Below are 26,509 nucleotides of genomic sequence, written 5' to 3' on the forward strand. Positions count from 1 at the left end.
TACAGTGGGGCAAATAAGTATTTAGTCAACCACTAATTGTGCAGGTTCTCCCACTTAAAAATATTAGACAGGCCTGTAATTGTCAACATGGTTAAACCTCAACCATGAGAGACAGAATGTGGAAAAAAAAAAAAAAAAAAAAAGCAGAAAATCCCATTGTTTGATTTTTAAAGAATTTATTTGCAAATCATGGTGGAAAATAAGTATTTGCTCAAGACCAAAAGTTCATCTCAATACTTTGTTATGTACCCGTTGTTGGCAATAACGGAGGCCAAACGCTTTCTGTAACTCTTCACAAGTTTTTATCACACTGTTGCTGGTATTTTGGCCCATTCCTCCATGCAGATCTCCTCTAGAGCAGTGATGTTTTGGGGCTATCGTTGGGCAACACTGACTTTCAACTTCCTCCGCAGATTTTCTATGGGGTTTAGACGCGGAGACTGGCTAGGCCACTTCAGGACCTTAAAATGCTTCTTACGAAGCCACTCCTTTGTACCCTGGCTGTGTGTTTGGGAACATTGTCATACTGAAAGACCCAGCCACGCCTCATCTTCAATGCCCTTGCTGATTGAAGGAGATTCTCACTCAAAATCTCTCGATGAATGGCCCCATTCATTCTTTCCTTTACACAGATCAGTCGTCCTGGTCCCTTTGCAGAAAAACCCAAAGCCCCAAATCATGATGTTTCCACCCCCGTGCTTCACAGTGGGTATGGTGCAATTCAGTATTCTTTTTTCTCCAAACAAGAGAACCTTTGTTTCTACCAAAAAGTTCTATTTTGGTTTCATCTGAACATAACACATTCTTCCAGTCCTCTTCTGGATCATCCAAATGCTCTCTAGCGAACCGCAGACGGGCATGGACGTGTACTTTCTTCAGCAGGGGGACACGTCTGGCAGTGCAGGATTTGAGTCCCTGGCGGCGCATTGTGTTACTGATAGTAGCCTTTGTTACTTTGGTCCAAGCTCTCTGTAGGTCATTCACTCGGTCCCCCCGTGTGGTTCTGGGATTTTTGCTCCCCGTTCTTGTTATCATTTTGACGCTACAGGGTGAGGAGGGAGTTGAAAGTCTGTGTTGCCCAACGACAGCCCCAAAACATCACTGCTCTAGAGGAGATCTACATGGAGGAATGGGCCAAAATACCAGCAGCAGTGTGTGAAAAGCTTGTGAAGAGTTACAGAAAACGTTTGGCCTCCGTTATTGCCAACAAAGGGTACATAACAAAGTATTGAGATGAACTTTTGGTATAGACCAAATACTTATTTTCCACCATGATTTGCAAATAAATTCTTTAAACATATAACAATGTGATTTTCTTTTTTTTTTTTTCACACATTCTGTCTCTCATGGTTGAGGTTTACCCGTGTTGACAATTAAAGGCCTCTCTAATATTATCAACTTGCACAATTAGTGGTTGACTAAATACTTATTTGCCCCACTGTATATTATGTATATATATATATATATATATAAAGACCAATTTTTTTATATTGACACGGCCATGTTGTGTTGAAGAAAACGTATGCGGCGATCTGTTGCCGACCATTACTTACATGACGTCACCATTTTGTTTAGGTAATACTTCACTCTGATTGGTCGAATGATTTTGTCTGTGTTAAATTCTGCTTTTTTCACTCTTCATAAAGCACAGAATTTAGTTTCTTGAACTCAATTGAGTCAACGTTTATTGCAACTCAGCAACTTGGACCATAACAAACATAACGCAATACAGACTTCCTGTGTCCGTCAACTATATCTGTCCCTCGGGAAACTCAAACCCAAATAACAATAGTTCCTCTGTTTATGGTCTACAGCGATGCGCTCTTTCCAATTTCCGACTTCAGTCCTCAATTTTATTTTACCGTATAAATCCATGGAAGAAACATTTATTCATCTTGATGAAACGAGCAAGTTATATAGCAGCCTTTAAAAGAAAAGTCACATCTGTTTTGTTTTCTCCTGGATTCTGGTAAGTTGGAGAAGTTGTCAGATCATATTATTACCGTACATATTGTCAGTTTATGGTAATGTTTTGAACTACCAATGTGCTATGCTTGAGTTTTGTTTCACCAGTCAGTAAAATGACATTTCTGTGTGTGTACACGAGCTCTGTTTTCTTGTATTTTTCTATTTATTTGTGCTAAAATTAGGGTGCACGTTATACACGGGTACAATAGTTTTCCGTAGATTTTACAAGTAAATTTGGGGTGCACGTTATACACGGGTGCACCTTATATTCGCGAAATTACGGTAATAAGTGTTTGTGTACAAAAGACTAAAGTTGAAAATCTTCCCAAAAAAACACGGATCGATGTCTTCCAAAGCAAAAGGAGATGTTTGCTAGTCCCTTCAGTCTGTCGTAGAACGTTTGTGGTTGTTTGAAAGATTATCCATATGCTTCAATTGAAAACTACAGAAATAAAGAAACTACCTTTCTGAGGCTGAAATAAGAGGATTTGGACCATTATGAATTTGACAATGGCTCCAAACGAATACTGTAATTTTTTTGGACTATAAGCCACACCTTTCAAAATTTACAATCAAGGCATATTTGTTCATACATTGTACTAGACTGTCAGCTGCAGGTGTCCAAATTGTGTTATGGGATGATTACACCAAAAGACATGGAGCTCATTAACCTGTAAAAATCCATGAATAATCTGCGTTTGACGAAATCGGAGGGTTCAAAGCAGTATTGTTTTTGTCAACAATGACAATATGGAAAATATTTTGTCGCCGAAATTTTTTTTCCTGACGATGAAGAGCTAAAAACGTGGCTTGGTATAACATATAACATAATGAGACGAATGCCAGTTTTCGTCTGATGAGATGACAACGAGATGATAATGCGGCCGTTTCTGTCATATGGTCACTATGAGTGATATTTTCATATTAAACCTGGAGTATGTCAGCTTGCATCGTAGCAGTGTTTGGGTCGTGTCACTCATGTGAGATGTGGTGCACCTCTCCCGCCTCACCAGAATTTAGGACGTATCTCAAACTAGGCTGCACTCCATCTTGCTTGTTTGGAAACAAGGTAAGATTTGTTCTCTTATCTTGGCAAGCGAGAATATGTTGCTTTAGGCTTTAAAGGTCTGTGCTGAGTAATCATCAGACGATAAATGTAACTCCTAGCATTAGCGAGGCATTTGCGTTACCATTAGCTTCAGAATGGCAAGTGTCCTCTTAAAACACTGGTCAGTGAGTATCGAGGATGTTAAACCTTCAGACAACTTTTCTTTTCTCATTTGCTCCCAAAAACGTATAAATACCTTCTATTTTTAATTGTTTCAGTGTCCCAAAGACGTATTTATACGTCTTTTACGTTTTTTCTCTAGGTTCTGATTCACCTTAGCTCCAGAGCACAGAGCTGAAAATCCATTTTAAATCAATAAAACTGGCCACTGGAGGGCAGTAGCGCATTTGGTAAGACCCCCAACCCGATTCAACGGAACGAATGGCCGGCCACACGGCCGGGGCGCCGGCAGAAGACAACCAAATGGACGTCCAGTATGCCAGGCGGCGGACGACCGAGCAGATGCCAGGCGCTGGACGATTGAGCAGAATTACCGGGACCACCAGTGCGGCAGACGATGCCGTCGGCCACAAAAGCCTCATCTCTCAGTTAGTTATGTGTAAATAAATTGTTACTTTTGCTATCAAAAGCCCTATTTTGTAAAAGGAAAAATTATTCAGATGTTTGGGATGTAACTACGCAAAAAATAGCTGTGTTTAGTCAAAGTTATGTTTGAAATGTATGCGTTTACAAAAAGCTCAATTTCTTTGTTTTTTTCATCAGAAATTGGAAAATTGCTCAAACTAAGCTATTTTCTAATGCTGATTTCTAAAGAATGGAAAAAGATATGAACTTACTTTTTTTCCTGCTGAAAGAAGATAATCTTTCTTTTTGGTGGGTTCCATGTTTATATAGCAATAGAACAGAATTTTCTGTGGGCCTTGCAAAATCAGTCAAAATCCAATAAAACGGCCAAGAGCAAAGGGGGTTGCCCCGGTTAAAATGGCTGGGAGTGAATGAATTAATGGGTTCTAGGTAGGTTTAGTTGAAAACAATTAGGGCTGTCAAACGATTAAAATTTTTAATCGAGTTAATCACATCTTAAAAATTAATTAATCGTAATTAATCACAATTCAAACCATCGCTAAAATATGCCATATTTTTCTGCAACTTATTGTTGGAATGGAAAGATAAGACACAAGACAGATATATACATTCAACATAATATACATAAGTACTATATTTGTTTATTATAACAATAAATCCACAAGATGGTATTAACATGATTAACATTCTTTCTGTTAAAGGGATCCACGGAGAGAAAGATTTGTAGTTCTTAAAAGATAAATGTTAGTACCAGTGTTGTTAATAACGGCGTTACAATATAACGGCGTTACTAACGGCGTTATTTTTTTCAGTAATGAGTAATCTAATTAATTACTTTTCTCATCTTGGCAACGCCGTTACCGTTACTGAGGCGGGAAAGGCGTGCGTTACTATGCGTTACTAAGTTGGTTGAATAAAAAAAAGTCTGAGAGAAACGGACTCACGGGGACGAGAGCAGAGCAGGAGTGGGGAAGACGCCGTTGCAACCGCGATGCTAGATGGCTCCAATAATACCTGACTGCAGCCATAGCCGACAAACTACGCCCACATGACACGGTAGATATCATATTATAGGTCTAGATGCAGATGCCAGACACTGCTGCATTGCCAACATGTTTTAAGGACTACATGCGTTTGTAAACAGCCGCCATCTTAAAGCAGTAGACCTCTCAGGAAGGCCCTGATGTAGAGATCCTTCCTAGCGAACCTAAGTAATTTTTTTTAATCTAAAATGCTCCTAAATTGGCAAAATCTTAACTTAAATCTATCTTTAAATGATGAAACAGTTTTAAAACTTACACATGTTTAAAGTAGACAGAAGGGAACTAATGCAATAACGGGAGAAATTTTAACAACTTTAACGATTGATTCACAACTTTAAATGACTTCCACACATAGCAAAGGTTACTAGCTAGTTATCGCAATACCCTTGTGTCTAGTTAAGTGGAGGGTAAAGAATTGGGCTTAGGCCAATTGTCCCCCAAGCCCTTTAAGCTTCACATTGTGTGACCTGTTTTTTTTTTTTTTTTTTTTTTTTGAGAAAAAAAAAAATATCACTAGTTACTTTGCCAAGTAACTAATTACTCTTACATTCAGGTAACTGAGTTACTAACGCAATTACTTTTTGGGAGAAGTAATTTGTAACTGTAATTAATTACTTTTTTAAAGTAAAATTAACAACACTGCATGGCACTAAATGCGTTAGTAGACAGCCGCCATCTTAAAGCAGTAGACTTTTTAGGACGGCTCTGTTGTGGAGAACCTTCCTAGCGAACCTAAGTAACTTTTTATCAAAAATACTTCTAAATCGGCAAAATCTTGACTTGAATCTATCTTTAAATGATGAAACAGTTTTAAAACTTTCATATGTCGAAAGTAGAGAGAAGGGAACAAATGCAATAATGGGAGCAATTTTAACAACTTTTAACAGTTGATTCAGGGTAAAGGGTAAATTAGGGTAAAGAATTGGGCTCGGGCCAATTGTACCAAAAACCTTCACAAAAATACTTCACATAGTGTGGCCAATGTTTTTTTTTTATTTTTTATTTTTTGAGGGGAAAAAAAAAAAGTAATTATCACCAATTACTTTGCCAAGTAACTAATTACTCTTACATTCAGGTAATTGAGTTACTAACGCAATTACTTTTTGGGAGAAGTAATTTGTAACTATAATTAATTACTTTTTTTCAGTAAGATTAACAACACTGGTTAGTACAAGTTATAGTAATTTTATATTAAAACCCCCCTAAATGTTTTCGTTTTAAGAAAAAAATTGTAAAATTTTTATTTTAAAAAATAAACTAATAGCTCACCATTTTTGACGTTGACGAGCTGTGACGTCACATGGGCTCCCTGTCGCTCTTCCACAGTGTCTTTAACTAAGAAAGGTAGTGATTGAAATACACCACAAGGTGTCAATGGCGAGTTTTAAATAAATTAGAGATCGAGCCAACGAGTGCGCTTTGTCCCTAGGCAGACGCCGTAGTTTCCGGGTTCAATGATCTTTTAGTTATATGTTTATATGAGCTGTATATATTTGCTGTCTTGACAAGGAAAATCATGGCCTGAAATAAACAAATGAATGAAATGAAATGTACCTTACATTCATTTGAGTGTTGGCTTCTAAACGTACGAGACCTCTGATAGTTTGTACATTGTGACTAAATATTGCCATCCAGTGTATTTGTTGAGCTAAATGAGAGCTAAACAAAATGTTTGAATAGAGTTTAACCAAAGTCTGAATACGTTTTATGTGTATTTTGCATAGCTAATTTGATTGGGAATGCCAGTTCACTTTGCGTTGTTGTTTAACTGTGTGAGAAAAGGGCCTTATTAATACAGATTGAAGTGCTTTTCTTTTTGTCAACATTATTTTTTTTTTTTTGAGAGACAGGAATATTATTTTTGTTGTGCTTTCACTAAATGATACTTATCTTTGTTGTGAAGGAGTTGCCGAAGCTTATGCCAATAAACGGCGCAGTCCAATGAACGCCTGTGTCCACTCGCCTTTCTCTGCCTCTTAGCTTTCAATGTGCAAAAAATGGCATCTTTGTAATCTTTTTGAGGCAATGCATGAGCGGCTCATTCCGCGCATGCGTTAAATGCGTCAAATATTTTAACGTGATCAATTAAAAATTTAATTACCGCCCGTTAACGCGATGAATTTGACAGCACTAAAAATAATGTACCGTATTGGCCCGAATATAAGACGGCTGTGATTGTAAGACGACCTCCTCTTTTTCAAGACTCAAGTTTGAAAAAACACTTTTTGAACACCAAATTAATTTTTATTCAGAAAATAACTACAGTACATCTGAAACAAATGATTATAACAATATATTTGAGAGAAAAAGCATGTTATTTTGCATCATTCAAATCTTAATATCTGAACATTTAAATATGTAAACTAAAGTGCAATCACATTCGAAAATGAATGGCTTCTGGTTTTTGAAATGTAAATAAACCAATCTATTGTGATAAAACAACAAAACTGCAATAACTGCACTAACCATCAAAGTGAAGTCTAACTATAACTGTAGTCTTGAAACAAATCTGAATAAGGAAAAACATTAATAATGCAATAAAATAATGCAAAGTGGTTAAACTAGTTGCTGAGAGTTGTCATGACAGAACATCTCTTCAATGATATCTGGTAACATCTAGCGTCGTGAATGGGGAGAGTAGCTGAGATCTGTCAAAACAGAACATCGCTTCAATGATATCTGGCGTCATCTAGCGTCGTGAATGGGTACAATGTCTAGACTGCGAATATAAGACGACACCCTCTTTTTCAATCTTATTTCAGTGCAAAAAACACCGTCAATCATTCGGGCCAATACGGTACTGCTTTTCCTGCTGAGTGTGTATTATCCTCACAAAGTTTGTGTTGTCCTTGTAGACACCACAATATGTGCTGATCCGTCTATGTTCATTCGAAATAGTTGGAAACCTTTAAATATTTTTGGACTAAACATTTTAACTTTTACAGATGAAAATATTTTGAGTAACTGTCGAGTAAAACTAAACGAAATTTGAGTTTTCGTTGACTGAAACTAGACGAAAACATTTTGAAATGACTAGAACCTGACTGAATAATAAGTATTTACGTCCAAAAGACTAAGACAAAAATTAAAAGGGCTGCCAAATACAACACTAGTTCAAAACGGAGGGAAAGTAGCAGCTTATAGTCAGAAAATTACAGCCAAATCTCAAAATAGTTGTAAATTAATCGATTAGTTTTGACACCCTTAATTATTATCTAATGTGAGTCAATCAAAATTAACAAAATAACAATGTCATGACCAGTGTTGGGAATAACGCCGTTATAAATAACGCCGTTACATAACGGCGTTATTTTTTTCAGTCACGGGGTAATCTGACAAATTATTTTTTCCGCCGTTACAACGCCGTTACCGTTACTGACGGTCAAAAGCGGTGCGTTACTTACTCTGAATAAATTGAAGAAACTACCAGCCGTAACGAGTCTCCTCTGCTCTGTTTATTTGTCATCCAAAACTTGGGGTGCGTTCAGGTTCGAGAATAGCACACGTACTTCTTATGACTCCAGGCTGTTTGTCCCTGCTCATTCAATTAGACAATGCTTTCCAAAGATTGCTATGGTTTCTGTGTTTGCTACACCTGAATGCTAGCCTTGTTCCCATCCCCCACTGTCAGCCAGCAAGAATGCTGCTTCCATCTTGAGGACGGCAGACGCTTTGAGGGTGACGGGAGGAGTAGGGGGACTAGGCTACCTGAATGCACCCCCTGGATAGATGCGATGGAAGTGATTGTGATTGGCTGAGGGTTAGAGTCATGTGTCATGGTAAGCCAATCAGAGCCGGTGTTTTCACACACAAACTGGAACGGCGCGTGCGGCAAACACACACACGCGAAACAGATGCAGAGGGATATATGATGGCAGCGCCTTCAGAGGAAAATTTGTCCTTTACGAGGTGGAGATATAAACACTATTTCAAGTTGGTCGAAATTAAAGGAAAAAACGTGCATGTAAAATGAAATGTATGTCCCGGGGCAAAGCTTTTGTCGACATACGTATGTGGTAAGCAATTCAAATCTGTTTATATTTGTTGCACTTCAATATAGTATAGTATAGGATAAATCTGTTGCTGGTGAGGTGCAATAAATATTACAAGGTTCGATAACACAACTACCTTTCTGTTCTTCTCTATTCAACTGACTCGAATACTGCTCAGAAAATGTCAAATTCTTTGACATACAACAACTTTTTAAAGTAACGGAAATAGTTACTTTCCCTGGTAACAAGTTACTTTTACTATAGAGTAATTCAGTTACTAACTCAGTTACTTTTTGGAAGAAGTAGTGAGTAACTATAACTAATTACTTTTTTAAAGTAACGTGCCCAACACTGGTCATGACATCCGAGGGGGAATATTAACTTAGTTTTTTCATTCATGTCATGTTAGGTATCTTATTGGATTGCTCAGGACAATGTACAGTTAAGAGTCTATCATGGTAATATTCTCATTTCATGTGTAGTACGTCCAAATCCCATCAATTTTCCCAAAGCATGTTTGTGGCGAATGACACCTTCGCCTTTGGTCAAAGCGACCTCATGCATCACCTGCACTTTGCAATGCATTTACATTCCCTGGAAGGCACTTCTTTGAAATGGAGACCACTCTGAGGGACGGCTGAATTACAATCCTACACTCCACACTGTGGTTCAATCAGCATCAGGCGCCGGCAGAGAGGAGAAAATGGCCCCGATGTCGCCGCCTCGCCGCCCACTTTTTAAACATGAGAGAGCTAAGCGGCCCTCCCTCTTTCCCTCGCTGCCGCTGCTCGCTTATCTGCAGAATTGGAAAAAGGAGCAGATAGTCGTACGAGGGAGTCAAATTATAATAAGGAACGGAAAGAACAGAGGCGCAGTCGTCCTCAAAAGTGGCCATCGTTTTGAATGTTCCGCGAGAACAATGCCGCAATAATCCATTACTGCAGCCGTGGTGTCAAAAGTATCGCGGCACATAAAAAGGCGGAATCGCACCCTCGAGGGCGCCCGCGGTCGCGAGCTGAAGCATGTCGCGTCTTTGTGACAGCTGTCGGTGCTAAACTCGGCACAAAAGGCACTGCTTTGCCATTTCAGAGGGCAAAGGGTTTGCAAACTTTTTAGGCCTGGGGAACCCTGACAGGGAAGAATTTTTTCAAGGACCCCACATAAAACTCACACTCCTGGTCAAATCCAATTATTTACCCATATGCGAAGCGGATATGATTTGTTTATACAGTGCGAAAAGTCCAATTCAGATTTTTTTTTTTTTGTTTTTCAATCAGACCTGGCTCATGCGTATGTGTATATATAACATCAGCCCTCCGGCACCTCTGCAGTATGGATGTGATGCCAGTTCACCAGACTGCTCCTAAATGGAGGCATTTCACTCCTAAAATCTGACACAACACAAGTAAAATTTTCATCTAATTGCACCTGAACAAGTAGAACTTTTGCAGATTTAATAAAATTAAAAAACAAAAACAAAAAAAAAACCTTTTTTCTTGAATTTTTTTGTGGCTGACAAACTTCTACTCCACACTCAAGCCTAATTGTTGGCGGGAAGGTGCAAACAAGATTAGTCAGATTAACAGTAGCTTTGGAAAGAGATACATTCAAGACATGTACTTTCAGTTTTTTTTCCCCCTAAAGTATAATTAAAAAAAACAAACAAGCTTTTATTTACCACAAACCTTTATTTATCGGTAAAGAAAAAAAAAAAAAAAAATATATATATATATATATATATCAAAATTATCGCGTGAAAGGGCGGTAATTAATTAATTTTTTTAATGAATCACATTAAAATATTTGACGCAATTAACGCACATGCCCCCGCTCAAACAGTTAGTCCACTTGTTATTTGTGTTGAGATTTGTCGCCCTTTGCTGGCGCTTGGGTGCGACTGATTTTATGGGCTTAAGCACCCATGAGCATTGTGTAATTATTGACATCAACAATGGCGGGCTACTAGTTTATTTTTTGATTGAAAATTTTTACAAATTTCATTATAATGAAAACATTAAGAGGGGTTTTAATATAGAATTTCTATTACTTGTACTAAAATTTATCTTTTAAGAACTACAAGTCTATCTATCCATGGATCGCTTGAACAGAATGTTAATAATCATAAACATCTTGTTGATTTATTGTTTTAGTAAACAAATACAGTGCTTATGTACCGTATGTTGAATGTATATATCCATCTTGTGTCTTATCTTTCCATTCCAACAATAATTTACAGAAAAATATGGCATATTTGAATTGTGATTAATTACGATTAATTAGTTTTTAAGCTGTTATTAACTTGATTAAAAATTTGACAGCCCTAATATATATATATATATATATATATATATATATATATATATATATATATATATATATATATATATATACCGTAATTTCCCGAATATAAGGTGCACCCGTGTATAATGCGCACCCCAAATTTACTTGTAAAATCTAGGGAAACTTATTGTACCCGTTTATAACGCGCACCCTAATTTTAGAAGAAAACAGAGCTTGTGTACAGATACAGAGATGTCATTTTACTGACTGGTGAAACACAGCACAAGCATAGCACATTGGTAGTTCAAAACATTACCGTAAACTGACAATATTTACGGTAGTAATATGATTTGACAACTTCTCCAACTTACCAGAATCTAGGAGAAAACAAAACAGATGTGACTTTTCTTTTAAAGGCTGCTGTATAACTTGCTCGTTTCCTCATGATGAATAAATGTTTCTTCCATGGATTGATACGGTAAAATGAAAGTGAGAACGTAAGTCGGAAATCCGTGAGAGCTCATAGCTGTCAACTCGACAGTAACAAAAGGAACTATTGTTATTTGGGTTTGAGTTTCCCGAGGGACCGATATAGTTGACGGACATAGGAAGTGTGTGTCCTTACATTTGTTATAGTCCGAATTGCGGAGCTGCAATAAACGTCGACTCAAATGAGTTTAAGAAACTAAATTCTTTTCTTTATGAAGAGTGAAAAAAGCAGAACTTAACACAGACGAAATCATTCGGCCGATTAGAGTGAAGTATTACCGAAACAAAATGGTGACGTCACGTACCGTAATGGTCGGCAACGGGTCGCCGCATACGTTTCTTCAACACAACGTGGCCGTGTCAATGAAAAAAAATCGGTTTATATATATATGTAATACATATATATTTCTGTCTCCATCCATGTACCCGTTTATAATGCGCACCATGAGTTTACAAGTTGATTTTGGGGAAAAAAAGTGCGCGTTATATTCGAGAAATTACGGTATATATATATATATATATATATATATATACCGGTATATGTATATATATATATATATATACCGGTATATATGTAACCCCCGTGTCAGCGACGCCCCGCGTTCCGCTCCCACCTCTGACTAGGCCAGGACGCGAACCCGCGCGCCAACGACGCTTCCACTCGGCAGGCAAGATCGGTAACCACTACACCAATAAGCTCGAGCCAACAGCGCAGCCGCTAGCGTCCTTACATGAAGGAATCGGCAGGGAGGTTTCCACGCTCCACATGGACTCGCGTGTACCCGTTACATATATATATATATATATATATATATATATATATATATATATATATATATTTTTTTTTTTTTTTAAAAGTACTGTATATATATATTTTTTAATTATTAAATTCATTAGGATCATGGAAGCTTCCACTTGGGGAAAACATATACATACAGTATATCCTGTATATACATAATATAATAAAAATATACAGTACTGTGCAAAAGTTTTACTTTTAGCCAGCCCTTTTAATTTTAGTGTTAGTCTTAGACTTTTGGACAAAAATACTTATTAGGCTTAAATATATTTTAGTTATCTCAAAATGTGGTTAACTTCGTCTGGTTTTAGTGGACAATTCTCAAAATGTTTTTGTCAACAAACTTTATAGACAAAAGTTTTAGTTCATCAACAAATATATAAAAGGTTTCTTACAATTTCGAATGAACATTGATAGACTAGCACACCACTGTAGTCTACTAGGACATCAACATCTTCATGATAATACACAGCCAGCAGAAAACAGTAAATTATTTGCAAATAATTCAACTCACCTGGATGCCAAAAACTGTATGTAAAAAGTTTTCTGAGAATTTTACAAGACACTCAACGAGTCACCACGCTAACTGCTAATGCTAACGCCAATGCTATGCTGACATGAACGCTATGCTAACGCTCCAAGTTAGTTAAGTGTGTGATGATCACTCAGCAAAGACATTCAAAGGCTAAAGCAACATGTTATAGCCAAGATAAGAAAACAAAACTTACCAAGCAGCACATGACGCATGTTTCACAAATGGCATGGGCACACACTTTCTGTGTGTGGGACTGGGGGTCGGGGGGGAGACGCAACACTTCACGTGAGTGACACGACAAAGTGATGACGACCACTGCTAAGATGGGTGCTAACTACACATATTATAAGAAGATATTCACACATTGTGAACTTATGATGGAATCTACGGCAAATTTCCATCTCATCCTTGTCAGACGACCACTGGCATCCATCCCGTTATGTTTTAGTCTCTCAAGACACGTTTTTGCTGGTCATCGTGATGTCATCGTCATGAAAAAAATGGTTTGCTTACGAAATATTTTCGTTATTATTGTCGTTGAGGAAAACAATATATAGGGCTGCTGATTGGACAATGACTCTTCTTGTCACACTCGCGAAATCATTATTTCCTGTAAAAAAAAAAAAAAAGTTTTTGTGACGTTCTTTTCCCTTCTCTTAATGAGGAAATTAAGTGTATTTCTGACAAAACTTGGGAAACTGACCAATCTACAAGAACCTCTGTGCATTCCACCCTACTATTCAATCAGATAGTCGCATCCTGGTCATGTGTGCAGCTCGCGTCTCTTTCCCCTGATTGGCTCGTCACCACAAGGAGACTAAACAACATTAAGCCACAGTTTGATGTATTGGTTTGTGGAAGAACAAAAACATCATTTCTTCTCCAAAAACGCTTTTTGTAACAATATTTCTCTTTTTTTTTTTTTTTTATAGGATATTAAGTGTATTTCCGACAAAACTTCAGAAACTGACCAGTCTACAAGAACCATTTTGCACTCTAACATTTTACTGTTACATATTGTTGCTTCCAGGTCACGTCTGCAGTCAGGGGCGGACTGGTAATCTGTGGCCTCTGGAGGATCACAGAACGGCCGGTGCCCTGGACGGCTGGCGGCCGCCATTCATTATACATCACTGTTTTTATCCCTCATCCTCTGATTATCTACAGTTCGCATCCAATCCGACAGGTGGCAGCAATGCGCCTGGCTTTTCACCGCCAATCTGATAGAAGAACGAAGAAAGCACAGAGTAGCCTTCATTGGTTCCTTGTGGAAGCAAAATAGCGACGAGCGTTAATGCACAATATGGATGGTGGTGGCAAAAAAAAAAAAAGAAAAGAGAAGGGTGGCGTGGAGAAGGTAAGGGCGAAAAATTTAAAGAAACTGGAGAGCGAAGCATTAAAATGTCATAAGTTGACAAATATTTTCTCAAGCAGCAGTCTGGCTGCAATGGCCACGTCGGGTAACAACTGCCAAGCCCTCGTCGATGGTGAGAGTGGGAGTGGCAGCCGCTCTGACGTGCAGCTGGTGCAGGGAGAGAGAAAAGAAGAGGGAGGGGGTAATGATAAGCTGGTGGAAGTTCCCCTGACAAGCGCAGAGCAAGTAAGTAGGGATGAAAAATGTTACTTGCTTGGTATATTGGCAATTGTTATCCACCAGTAAGCTACACTTTAAATGAAATAAATGACAATTAAAGGGTTAGTGCCAGCTAGTCCATGTACCAGTTTGAAATCGTGTCAAGTTACAGTATGCTAGTCCTACTATCCCTCTCCTAAGAAAAAATATTTTAGCTGTAAAACAACGTATGCACACACAACAGCAATATTAATTCAGAAGAAATATAAAATATTAATGAATGGTTTTACTTTAAAGTTCAGGTAGCTAAATTGATGATATACATTTTTAATCATTTATACATCGTTTTGTTTTCTGGTTAATACTTTCCAATGAAGGTTTTGTATAAAGGATTCGTCTTGAAATGTTTATTGTATTTTCATTGAAATTTATTATTTGTGTGGCAAGATTAATTATGGCATAATTCATTTTATAGACACGGGATAGGTGTTATTATAATCAACTGGATACACAGAACTTGCTTTAAAAAAAAAAAAAAATCAATTCTTTCATTTGTTTATTCAGGTTGATCATTGAGCTAGGGCAGAAGATGAATCCAATTCCAGTTCAGCCTTGCAGTACTTTGAGCGCCCCAAGTCAGACAGTCACAGTCTAGACAAGGGGTCGCGTTAACCGAATATTTTCCGTCGTTGACCGTTTTTTTTAAAACAGTGACGGAAAAAACTGAAGTCTATCCGTCATTTTGACAGGTTGCAATTCACACCCCAGACCACAGGGTGGCGAGTGAGCATATTAATTAGCTATTGTCTCTCTTGATGCATGACGTCGTTGGCCTTACTAGGAAAAATATCAAGGCAACTGAGCGTCCGAACTAAGGCTACGTTCATACTGGTCTTAATGCACGAATCCGATTTTTTCGTGTTTTTCCGACTCGAGTGAGGCATTAACTTGACGGTCTGAACGTGACAAGACGCATAGAACAGGACCACTTCAAATCCGATCTGGGTCACTTTCGTATGTGGTCTAAATCCGATCTGGGCCACATTTTTCCAGACTGTCGCGGCAGTCTGTACTGTCCAGTCCCGCAAATCGGATTTAATGCAGCAATTACGTCATCAAAAAGCGAGAGACGGTATGGTAGCTACGGTAGCGATGCAGCAGTGCGTTATTAGCGCCTAGCTTGCCTTGAACACGGCTTTTTAGGAAGGGTTGGACTTGACAACAGTCATAAAAAAATAAAAATAGGTTTGAGGATAAGCCTGAGAATGATCGTTTTTCTCTCTGCTCCATATAAGCAATATTTCAACATTGCTTACACGGCCGAGAGTCGGGGCAAACTGCCCGTATGTGTGTGTGACATGCACGAACAGTGCGTGCATGCTATCGATCCATATACTTTGAATATAAGCCTAAACGGGGATTATATATGCCTGTTATTTGTGTCCTCTTTTTAACAGCAACAAGCCTATGGCTACGTTCATACTCAGTGTTGTCAGTAACGCATTACTGTAATCTGATTACTTTCTTTCAGTAACGAGCAATCTAACGCGTTAGTTTTTCCAAGCCAGTAATCTGATTAAAGTTAGTTTCCTCAGTAACGGTGCGTTACTATTTTGTTTTTGCCTCATACTGTATGTGGAATGAAGAATACAAAGGCATGTACGAAGAGCATTTGAATAGAAAATACTGCATTTGAGTTTGGGAGTGACATCACATCTCACGTTTTCTCATCGGAAAAAAACGGGTCACGTGCAGTACCATGCTGTATGCGCGCCGTCTGCCACATAGCCTGGCTACCTACCTATCAGGATGCTAACAGTAAAGGAGCCGGAGAGATACAACAAACGTCTGCATTTGCTCACTGGAGATAAAGCCATTACTTCACATATCCGTCCAGTAAAGATGACAAAAATATCTCCGTGCGTTGCAAACTCTGCGCTGGCTCAGATGAACTGTCGACCGCTATATACTCGACATCCAATTCAACAAGGAAGCACTTGGAAGTACAGCACAACGCGTTGCGAAAAAAACTCAAAACAAGACGACAGGTGACGAGACAGCCAGCAACTAGCCTTTATAATATGTGTAATTATGTACAATTTATAGCTAGAGTTTGTAATCGTAGGCAGAGTTTTACATTTGTGGGACTGGGGGGAGAAGCATGTTGAAGACTGAAACGAAAGTCAAAAGTTTGGACACACTTCATAATTTTTGCGTTTTATATATTTTCACTGCTATTGCAAATTCTCACTGAAGACATCAACACTATGAACGAACATGTGGAATGGCAAAAAAGTGAAATAACTGAAAACAAGTTTTGTATTCTACATTCTTCAAAGTATCCACCTTTGAGGTGTCTCCAAACTTTTGGCCAATACTGTAAACTATATATATATATATATATATATATATATATATATATACTGTATATATATATACACACACTTGATACTGTTCGAGTTCAATCAGCTGTTCAAGTTGTTGTTGGTAGCGTTTGAAAGCTTAGGTTTAAAGAAATTCTAAATATCCATCTTGCCTCCTCTGGTGTAGTTTTGGCTAAGCAAAGCAAAGGATAGTCTCAAGGTGTTAGTCACATGATCTGTTCGAAAAATGATTTTGACCCATTATGAAAACTGTACGTTGTAGGATTTTGTTCATTTCATTAATTTTTGTTGTTTTATTGCTTTACAACTTTTATAGAAACATTTTAATAGCTAGGTCTTTATTTCAAAGGGGAAGTTCAGATTTCTTTTACATTGGGCTTCATCTTGGAGTTAGCGGGGATTTAATTAGTCGTTGGACTTTATTTAAACAAATTTCGTGCAGTTTGTCAGTTATTTGTTAGTTTTAAGGCTCCAGGATGGCTAAGCTAGGGCGAGTCAATGGTGGTTGAAATCAACTCCATCGACTAATTAAACCCCCGCTAACTCAAAGATTAAGCCTTATGTGAAAAACTCAATTACACGTGATGAAATGTTTCTGTTATTTTTATGTTGAGGCAGCAAAAGGAGAAAAATTGGTAAAAAAGTAACTGATAAGTTACTTTTAAAGTAACTTAGTTATTTTGATAATAAAGTAATCAGTAAAGTAACTAGATTACTTTTTTGAAGTGTAATCATTAATCAGTAATTAAATTACTTTTTTAAGTAATCCGTGACAACAGTGTTCATACTACAGGTCTTAATGCACGAATCCGATTTTTTTCATATCTGCACACTAATTCGCAGTCCGACATGCGCTGAGCAAGACGACCCGCATGCGCAGAAGCATCAAAACAAATGACCATACAATCACACATGCTGGCTGTCATCTGTCATTCCGGGGATATCATATTTTGCTTATTAAAAAGAGGACACAAATAACAGGCATAAATAATCCCTGTACAGGTTTATATTCAAAGTATATGGATCGATAGCATGCACGCACTGTTCGTGCATGTCACACACACATACGAGCAGTTTGCCCCGACTTTCGGCCGTGTAAGCAATGTTGAAATATTGCTTATATGGAGCAGAGAGAAAACCGATCATTCTCAGGCTTATCCTCAAACCCTTTTTTTTTTTAAATTTAATTTTATTTTTTTTTATTACTTGTCAAGTCCGACCCTTCCTAAAAAGCCATGTTCAAGGCAAGCTAGGCACTAATAATGCACAGCTGCTTGATGTGTGATGGCGCGGTGTGGATTCTCTGTTTGGACAGAATATTAATTAAAGATGAATGAAAACTAAATACTACTGAATATGTCATTATTAACATTTTAAAAATTTAAGTGACGGGTAAAAATAGATTATGACCGGATTTTTATGACACTGTCAGTCAAAATGACAGACAACGAAAAAGTCTAGCGCAACCTCTGGTCTAGAGACATTTTTTACTTACCACCCTCAGAAGACAAAACACCTGACTGTACAAAGAGTATTCATACGCAAAGATGGCACGATAGAAAATGGCTAATATACTGCGAAGAAAATCATAAACTATATTGTATATGTATAATAATGCAATGTCCTTCATAGCCGCTTCATTTTTCTATCGAAGTGCACGAAATTGATGCATTTTACAATATAATGTAAAAAAAAAAAAAAAAATCTCTCAGGGGGGCATGCCCCCGGACCCCCCTAGGGGGTCTGTGTTTCCCTTCGTACAGAGATTCTTGTGGGCTGGGCTGAGTCAAAGTCCAGGGCTGCTTTTTGGTCCCAGTCCCCCCCTGGCTGCAGTTCCCACAAACATGATCTTTGGCATTAAGCACAACCGTCATATTTGCTTAAACCTGCCACACTTCTTCCCTTTTTTATGGAAATTGCTGTGTCACAACTGACAAAGTACATCCACAGTTAAATTTTTCTTCACCAGTGTACAATCCTGTGAGACGGCAGACAGTGAGACAGATCGATAGGTCCGAGGGCAGCCGTGTCTTAAATCGCAAAAAATACACAAAAGCCACTCTGTTGACTTTATTCTGTTTTATTCTCTGTCTATAGCTAGTTGTCAATCTGCTCTCTTTAAGACAGAATCATATTGATTTTTTGCATGTGGATTTGCTGAGACCAAAAGTCAGACCGGAGAGTGTCGTCACACTTTGACTTACATTTATCTTCTTTCTCTATCCTAGCAGGACTATTAATCACTACAAATTGATTTTGAAATGGTATATAAGGTTTTAGCTCAGGTCAATGTTGCTTTGAATGTTAATGGTTTTTATCAACACTCTTTTAGAGAAAACAAATCAAAGGTCAAAACAAGAATCCTCTTAATTTTCTGACCATTTAGGATTTTAATGAATACTGTATTCAAATGCTTGATGAATTAAAAGTGAATTTAATTTGAAAAAAAGAATTTAGTTTACCTTCTTGACATTGCACTGCAACGGAAAGTTACATCAAATGCATAAGGGGATTTTAGTGGGGGGGGGGCAGTCCCTCCCTGGTGGCCGAAAAATGTCATTGCATGCAATTGACTTTCCTATATATATAAATAAAAGTTGTAAAGCAATAAAACTGCAACAAAAATCAATGAAATTAAATAAAAAAACATTGTTTATAATTGGTCGAAATTATTTTTTGAGCACCTGACACAGTTAGTTCAATTTGCTTTGCATATACCGTATAGATAGATAGATAGATAGATAGATAGATAGATAGATAGATAGATAGATAGATAGATAGATAGATAGATAGATAGATAGATAGATAGATAGATAGATAGATAGATAGATAGATAGATAGATAGATAGATAGATAGATAGAAAAAATGATTTTTTTCTTTGATTGAAAATATTTTTGTTTGATTGAAGCAACTTTTTCAATGAAAAATTAAGTGTTCAAATGCAGATTTTTCCAATCTCAAATATTTTTTCGCATTCAAAAACTTTTTTGTACGATTGAAATTTTTCTTTTTTTGATTGAAGTGATTTTTCTTTTTCAAAATCTATATATTTTTTTAAGCAACTTTTTTTTTTATTGAATAATAAAGAGAAAAATGTCATAGCCAAAATGTGGCACAAACACAAATCAACATTAATTCAATCAAAAAACTAAATAAAAATAAAAATTAATCAAAGAAAAGTAGCTTTCACATGCGTTTTTTTAGTTTTTTGAGTTTCAAATTTATTTTTGCATTCAAATTTTTTTTTTTTTGATTGAAGCAACTTTTTTTTTAATTGATGAAACTTATTTTTGATTGAATATGGCTCCGCCCAGCAGATACAATTTTGGACTGGGGTAACAACGTTGGCACGACACCGGCGGGCGTAACAAATTCAATGGATGACGATCTTGGTGAAAGTATTGCCTTAGCAGCCGGATTTAGAATTCCCTTCAAGAATGATGGGAAACAAAAAACGCTCATTGTCAACTTATTATTTTAAATATTCTTGTAAGTAAATTTCATTGCTGACACTGTGTTTTGGGGTCATCAACATATTGTGCCCCCCCATCCCCAAAAGTTAAACTCCGCCTATGATACAATGAATAGCTAATTGACCAATTAACAAGAGGTATGCTTAAATGAGTCAATAATGAATTATGGCAGATGGATTAAATTTTAATAGGGCACGAGCACAAGTATAAGTCCATCAATGGTGAGACTATTCATGAGAACTCTGAGATGTTAGGTTATCAAAATGGTGAGTTTTCAATCATTGGCCTGACCAGGGTGGGGTCCCAAAGTCATTCTTTTTTTAGGCAACATGCCAAATTTAGGTAGTGAAAAACAACTCCTTGCTCCAAGATTCAGTCTTTTTCATATCTGGCACGTATGAGAGGTATCCCAGCCTGAACACGACTGGATTTGAAATATTATTGATTAGGCCTTGTGCCCCCTGATGGGAACAAGAAACACTTTTTTGTGATTTAGGCAGCTTATAAAGCCACGAAATTTGGCACACTTGGTCGAATTAGCCCAATTAGAAGATTGATTTAGATTTTGAATAACGGCGTGGTTGCACAGCTCATCAGCCCTTCCTTTTTTGTAGGACCCTCTTTAATTGTTTTTTTTTTTCATCTCGGTGTGTGTATTTCACATCTCAGGATATCCAAAAATTTCTCTGTCAGCCATCCCCACAAGACAAAAGAGGTTCCACACAAAAAAGAGGCAGATTTCAAGCACAGGTTAGTTTCTCATGTGATGATGAGAGGGGGACGATCTGCCAGTACCCTGAGCTGCGTGCCATCCAAGGTGTATGACCTCCAAGTTGTACCAAACTGCAAGTGCCCAGTCAGTACTGTTTGCAGGCCTAGTTTGTAATTTGTGTTTGGAATTCAGATGTGCAATTTCAAATGTGGGTCCCTACAACTCACTTTAAAAATATAACAACATCACTGTTTATTTATCCAGCCATAAATCTAAAAAATAAATAAATAAAAATAAAAATAAATAAAGTTCCACAGGGCTCCACAAACACAAAACTGACATTAAAATTAGGGCTGTCAAACGATTACAATTTTTAATCGAGTTAATTACAGCTTAAAAATTAATTGATCGTAATTAATCACAATTCAAACCATCTCTAAAATATGCCATATTTTTCTGCAACTTATTGTTGGAATGGAAAGATAAGACACAAGATGGATATACAGTATACGTTCAACATACGGTACATAAGTACTGTATTTGTTTATTATAACAATAAATCAACAAGATGGCATTAACATTATTAACATCGTGTTAAAGCAATCCATGGATAGAAAGACTTGTAGTTCTTAAAAGATAAATGTTAGTACAAGTTATAGAAATGTTATATTAAAACCCCTCTTAAAGTTTTTGTTTTAATAAAATTTGTAAAATTTTCAATCAAAAAATAAACTAGTCGCCCGCCATTGTTGATGTCAATAATTACACAGTGCTCATGGTGCTAAAATCCATAAAATCAGTCGCACCCAAGCGCCAGCAGAGGGCGACAAGACAAAAAAACACAAGTAACAACGCGACATGACACTGTGCTGTCATTTTAATCTGTTTGAGCAGGGCATGTGCGTTAAATGCGTCAAATATTTTAACGTGATTAATTAAAAAAATGAATTACCGCCCATTAACGCGATAATTTTGACAGCCCTAATTAAAATGTTAAATAATGGTATCATAGCAATCACTATTATAAATAAATAAATTACAGTAAAATACCATTATGATAAAATCATACAATAACCGAATGATAAAAAATTATAAATAAATATTAAAAAAATAATAAAATAAAATAAAATGAATAATTGATGACATCCCCTGATATACTAAACACATCAGTGTATAGAAAGTTGGTGTGGGCTGAGATGTGAAATATCTTTGATAATAATACAAAGATGTGACTCTGCGACTACCGTGGTCTCTCTCTCTCAGACGAAGACTCTCTTCTTCCTTCATATACATGTAAATGTGGAATATGCAATTTTCTCCCAAGCCCACAAATGTGCACACATGAAGACCCCCCCCCCGACCCGTTTATTTGCATACGACGTAATCTCGTGAGATTCTCTCAAGCCTAAAAACGTCAACATGCAGCGCTTCCCTTCACAAACGAGATTAGGCGCGACGAAAACCAGCCTCTTACTTACCTGAAAGGCCACTGATCACAGAGAGCAGTAGGATTGGTTTCCATGGTGACCCCATACTTGATTAGGAGGGTCCCGTCAATGAGAAGGTCAGCAGCTCTGCTTCTTCATTAAAGCTGCGCCTGTATACATACGCACGGAAAATGACAAGTCGGTCAACGATACACAACGCAGCTTGAGCATGCAACGTTTGCTCATGACAAGATATCAAGATATGGAAATGAGCAAATATATGTTTTATTCACAAGGAAAATGATTTGAGTCAGAATAAGATATAGTATGAGAACGTTCTGTATGTCTTGAGATGTCATGGCACAGATTTAATCAATTGTTGCAAAAAAGAAGCATCATGACAAAATGGAGTTTTCTACATGTTTCAGTTTTTCTGACACTGGACAACATTCTTAAAGGGATCCTCTATTTTTAAGGCAAGTGATTCTTAAAAGATAAATGTTAGTATGAGTTATAATAATTTGATATTAAAACTCCTCTTAATGTTTTCGTTTTAATAAAGTTTGTAAAATTATTTTATGTGATAGGTCGCCATTCTTGTTACGTCGCAGTGTGTGACGTCACCGGTCCCGTTGCCGAAATTCCAGCGTGTCACTCGTTAACTTTCCCAACATGTCTTCAGTTCTACCCTTCCTATTTGAACCAGATCTGAAAATTGAAGAGCAGGACAGCACTGTCCGTCGTTCAGAAGACAAGCTTCAGGGAATACCTGATAAGACAAAAGTTGGGCAAAACTGGTGATGCGAGAGAGTGCTTTTGGGATCTCCGGTTGGGAGCGAGAGTGTATGTTGTTAGGAACTCCGGTTTTATTAGCACATATTCAAGGTAAGCATATTGAGTTTTCAAACTTATCCCAATATAATTATGTAGATTGTTAGCATCCAGAGCTGTCGTGTGCTTTACATACAATATAGGCCAAAGAGCACACCTTGTGTAATCCATGTATTGTACATTGTAACACGTGGTAGCTAAGATACGTGTATAAAAGTACCAAAAAAGGGAGAAGTTTCCACTTATGCACATTTATTCACAAAAAATAATATTTCCACCTTGACCACTCTTCACTCGGGAGCTCGCAAACACGCGTTCCCTGACGAACTCCAACATTGTTGTAAGGTCCACGTCAGAGTCACTGTCGTCACTGTCGCGTGCCATAGTGCTTTAATTATTTAGTATGATTTGGGGAAAACTCCCAAGAAGAATAGTCAACAAAAAAGACAGCAATAGTAATCCAAATCCGCGTTTTTTTACTCACTCGAAGATCCAGGAATTAGACCGATCCCATGGCAATGTCGCAGCCGCGATCAGGCCGTCGATTCCACAAAATAGACTGATCCGAAAAGCTGCTGTGGGACCGACGAATCAAAATATGGACAGATCCGAAACCAATATTATAGACGCGGTGGGACCGTCGGATCCAGAAAACAGATGGATCCCTGACTTGACTGAGGATCCAGGAAATATGTTCGGGCGCCAGTTGTAACGCGTGGTGGGTAGGATACGTGCATGCAGGGACGAAAAAGGGGGAGAAGCTTCCACTTATGCACATTTATTCACTAAAAATAATAATTCCACATTGACCACTCACTTCACTCCACTTGTTTCCATTTGACTGGAAATTGCATCCAAAAGCAGCACATCGTGACATTTTACTTTGCGAGTTTAGGCTGCAATAAACAATTGTTGAACACGCTACACATTTGGAAAGATCCCAATGATGTCATCACTGCGAGCCCGCAAACCATGGCGCCAACTAAGAGTCAAAATATGGACTAAATATTATAAAATATTGCCATTGATTTAACATTTTATGTGTTTCTAACAACATATTTTAATACAAGAGAACAATTGTGGTTTATTAGAGCCTACATGTATTTAAGTTAGAGGATCACTTTAAGACGATGAGATTTCATGCTGTAAAGGACACATCCAAACCATTTTTTCCCCCCGTGAAAAAATAGTTATTACAGTGGTATCTCGACATACGATCCTTTCAACATCAGACGTAAAATTTGACTTGTCATTTGCACTGTTGTTAATCTTACTTTAAAAAAAAAAAGCAATTAATTACAGTTAAAAATTACTTCTCCCAAAAGGTAATTGAGTTAGCAACTCAGTTACCTGAATGTAAGAGTAATTAGTTACTTGGCAAAGTAACTGGTGTTACCTTTCATGTTTTTTTTGTTTTTCTTTCATTCCAAAAAAACAAACAAACAAACAAAAAAAAACAAAGTAACCTTTGCTACGCTTAGAAGTCATTTAATGTTGTGAATCAACCGTTGAAGTTGTTAAAATTTTTCCCGTTATTGCATTAGTTCCATTCTGTTTACTTTCGACATGGGAAAGTTTTAAAACTGTTTCATCATTTAAAGATAGATTCAAGTCAAGATTTGATATGCATGTGTATTTTTCGGCCTTTCGGTTTTTCGGCCAAGTGTTTCCAATATTTGGGTTACGGTTTTGGCCACGAATTTTGCTTTCGGTACATCCATAATTACTATGATTTATGTGTTTTAGTTACCGTTGACTAAAACTAGACGAAATCATTTTGGCGACTAAAACTGTTACTAAAATGTGACCAAGACTCGTAAAAATGTGAAGTCTAAAACTAAAATAGCTGCTAAAGGGACACTATAAGATATGTTCGTCACCCTCGGAACACACTCAATGGATTTTTAGTAATCCTAATCAATTTATAGCTTTATGGTGGTGTTTATTTATAAGCGCTTCTGGCACTTTTTGTTGAAATTTCAAAACCACCTACAACATAAAAGGAAATTTTATACCGTATTTTTCTGACTATAAGTCGGAGTTTTTTTCATAGCTTGGCTGGGGTTGCGACTTATACTCTTGAGCGACTTATGTGTGAAATTATTAACGCATTATGATTAGGGCTGTCAAAATTATCGCGTAACGGGCGGTAATTAATTTTTTTTATTAATCACGTTAAAATATTTGACGCAATTAACGCACATGCCCCGCACAAATAAAATGACAGCAAAAGTCATGGCCACTTGTTACTTGTGTGTTTTGGAGTTTTGTCACCCTCTGTTGGCGCTTGGGTAAGACGGATTTTATGGGCTTAAGCTAGGGTTGTTCCGATAATGTTTTTTCGCTCCCGATCCGATCCCGGTCGTTTTAGTTTGAGTATTTGCCGATCCCGATATTTCCCGATCCGATTGCTTTTTTTTTTGCTCCCGATTCAATTCCAATCATTCCCGATAATTTTTCCCGATCATATACATTTTGGAAATGCATTATGAAAAAATGAATAAAACTTGGACGAATATATATTCAACATACAGTACATAAGTACTGTATTTGTTTATTATGACAATAAATCCTCAAGATGGCATTTAAATTATTAACATTCTTTCTGTGAGAGGGATCCATGGATAGAAAGACTTGTGACTTTGTAAATTGTGACTAAATATTGCCATCTAGTGTATTTGTTGAGCTTTCAGTAAATGATACTGCAGCCAATCAACCCAAATGCATGATGGGAAGTCGAACCATGACTGTGTGTAGTGCTACCAATTGATACATCTTCTCTGTGTTGGGAAATAACATAAGGTGTTAAGAAAAAGAACAATTGCTACCTTGTTACACCACATTGCTTCCCTTGATACTTCTAATCGGACGGAGAGGGATTGTAAGGCTTTAACCAATTAAAAAACGCTCCAATGGCTAGTAAAATTCACTCTACTCATTTTACGCAGCCTTTTATCCCTCTATATAGGTAAAACGGCGCCATTACCGATTGAACACGACAATGCGTGAGTAGGTCGTGCAGCGCATGCATTAATTGCGTTAACGTGATACATTTTTTAAACTAAACATTTTCTAAACTAAAAACTCTGGAAGAGTGTAACGTATTATGTCTGTAACGTTAAATACAACTAGAAAAAGATTTAATTAAAAATATGTATATATTAAAAAAAGGCATGGCCGATATTTTTTTGCCGATTCCGATACTTTGAAAATGACGTGATTGGACATCTCTAGTTTAAGCACCATGAGCATTGTGTAATTATTGACATCAACAATGGCGAACTACTAATGTTTATTTTCTGATTGAAAATTTTACAAATTTTATTAAAACGAAAACATTAAGAGGGG

The 26,509-nt window shown here is 37.2% G+C and overlaps 1 protein-coding gene across 2 annotated transcripts in view; it reads right to left on the reverse strand.

Annotated features, from left to right (window-relative positions):
* The window catches only part of LOC130917185 (contactin-5-like), a 411,152-nt gene that overhangs the window by 283,495 nt on the left and 101,148 nt on the right, over positions 1–26,509 (reverse strand). For both annotated transcript variants that reach the window (XM_057838311.1, XM_057838312.1), the window contains one exon: positions 22,382–22,500. In XM_057838311.1, the coding sequence (XP_057694294.1) occupies positions 22,382–22,436 (55 nt within the window). In that variant the 5' untranslated portion in view covers positions 22,437–22,500. The remainder of the gene's footprint in view (positions 1–22,381; positions 22,501–26,509) is intronic.

The sequence above is a fragment of the Corythoichthys intestinalis genome, chromosome 6, assembly GCF_030265065.1.
Source record: "Corythoichthys intestinalis isolate RoL2023-P3 chromosome 6, ASM3026506v1, whole genome shotgun sequence".
NCBI lineage: Eukaryota > Metazoa > Chordata > Actinopteri > Syngnathiformes > Syngnathidae > Corythoichthys > Corythoichthys intestinalis.